Source organism: Pundamilia nyererei, unplaced genomic scaffold, assembly GCF_000239375.1.
Source record: "Pundamilia nyererei isolate P.nyererei 1_Seehausen unplaced genomic scaffold, PunNye1.0 scaffold00008, whole genome shotgun sequence".
Classification (NCBI taxonomy): domain Eukaryota; kingdom Metazoa; phylum Chordata; class Actinopteri; order Cichliformes; family Cichlidae; genus Pundamilia; species Pundamilia nyererei.
This window is the reverse complement of record NW_005187409.1, coordinates 3,136,114-3,137,525: the sequence shown is the minus strand read 5'-3', so window position 1 is coordinate 3,137,525 and position 1,412 is coordinate 3,136,114. Positions and strand designations below refer to the sequence as shown.

General features: G+C 39.7%; 1 protein-coding gene across 1 annotated transcript in view; it reads left to right on the top strand.

Annotated features, from left to right (window-relative positions):
- The window catches only part of taf7 (TAF7 RNA polymerase II, TATA box binding protein (TBP)-associated factor), a 9,124-nt gene that overhangs the window by 3,158 nt on the left and 4,554 nt on the right, over positions 1–1,412 (top strand). The window contains exons 7-8 of the mRNA XM_005722950.2: positions 47–119; positions 826–939. Coding sequence (XP_005723007.1) covers positions 47–119; positions 826–939 — 187 coding nt within the window. The remainder of the gene's footprint in view (positions 1–46; positions 120–825; positions 940–1,412) is intronic.

Genomic DNA, 1,412 nt, shown 5'->3' with positions numbered 1-1,412 from the left:
GATGCAGCTAATACTACAAGTAACTCGATCTCTCTGTCTCTTGCAGTACATTGAATCTCCTGATGTGGAAAAGGAAGTGAAGAGATTGCTGAGCACAGATGCTGACGCTGTCAGCGTCCGTATCCTTTTTGACACCTAAACATTCTGCACGTCTATCTTAGGACAATAGTAATGGTGCATTTAAACCATCAAAACAATAGTGTGTATTACATCTTTAAAAGTACTTCAGAGTAAGGCAGAATCAGCTGGCCATTACTTGTAACGTGAAATCTAGTCAGTTTTTCAGAAGCATCACTTAATTACCACTCTTTGTCTTTTAGGTCAAACATAATCTCTGTTTAATTTACCATGTAAAATATGTTGAAGTTAGGCCCAAGTGGCTTTCCTGACTCCTGCATGGTTACATGGCTCACCTGATTTGACTTTCCCTGATGCCTTTGCGAGAGATATGCACTGTGCGAGGAAGCTATTAGTGCTTTAATGAAACCCTAAACTTGCCCGACAGAATAAGAGCATAGCGAGGCTGCCTTGAGTGGCTGCTTGCTGTGTGTTAATTGAGATGGACTGATGATTATCATTGCTTAGTTGGTCACAGTGAAGTGAAGATTCTTATTTTAATTTTAGTGCTTGCATACAGCTGGGGAGATAAACATGGCACTAATGAATGTTAAAACTGAGACAGTTTCTCTGCATCTAATTTGACCCTTCAGGTCTTTTTTTGAAGTAGGATTATTCAAAAGACCACAAGTCTTTTACTTTAGTTTAGGCCCTTTGAAGGTTAAAGGAATCTGCAGAAGGTGTGCCAACCCTTAACCTAGTTATCAGGATGGGAGGTTATCGCAGAGGATGAGTCCAAGGAAGCAGATCAACACAGCTCTCTGGCCAACCTGGATTCCTCACCTGGGACCTCAGGACACAAGATGGGTCATGGGTCCTCTGGTAAATAAAACGTAATTTTAAAAAGTCGTGTGAAATAAGATGTGGTACACTCTGTTATAATGCTCAGCCAGCTTCTCAATTCAGCTAAAAAAGAGAACATGTTCTGCTACCTAGGCCTTTTAGCTGACCTATATGAACACGCGCAATAAAGCTTGATTGATTTAGTCTTTTTAATAATAGCATTATAATTGGGATGAGCATTTAAAAATGGTTATCTGAATCATTAAGACTCAGAATACTAGTGAACACATCATGTAATTAGGATGCAATTCCTAAACTTTTCTTTACTCTGGAAGAGACATATGTACACATGCATAGGGCTGTGCAATATGACCAAAATCTCATATCCCGATATAAGACATGTATCGTCCCGATAATGATATAAATCACAAAAATGTAACAGTTTCTGTAAATTCTGTGAATCTCGGGCAGCTCGACTTGCGTGAAGTGTTTCCAGCTCGTGTAGCTGGAGT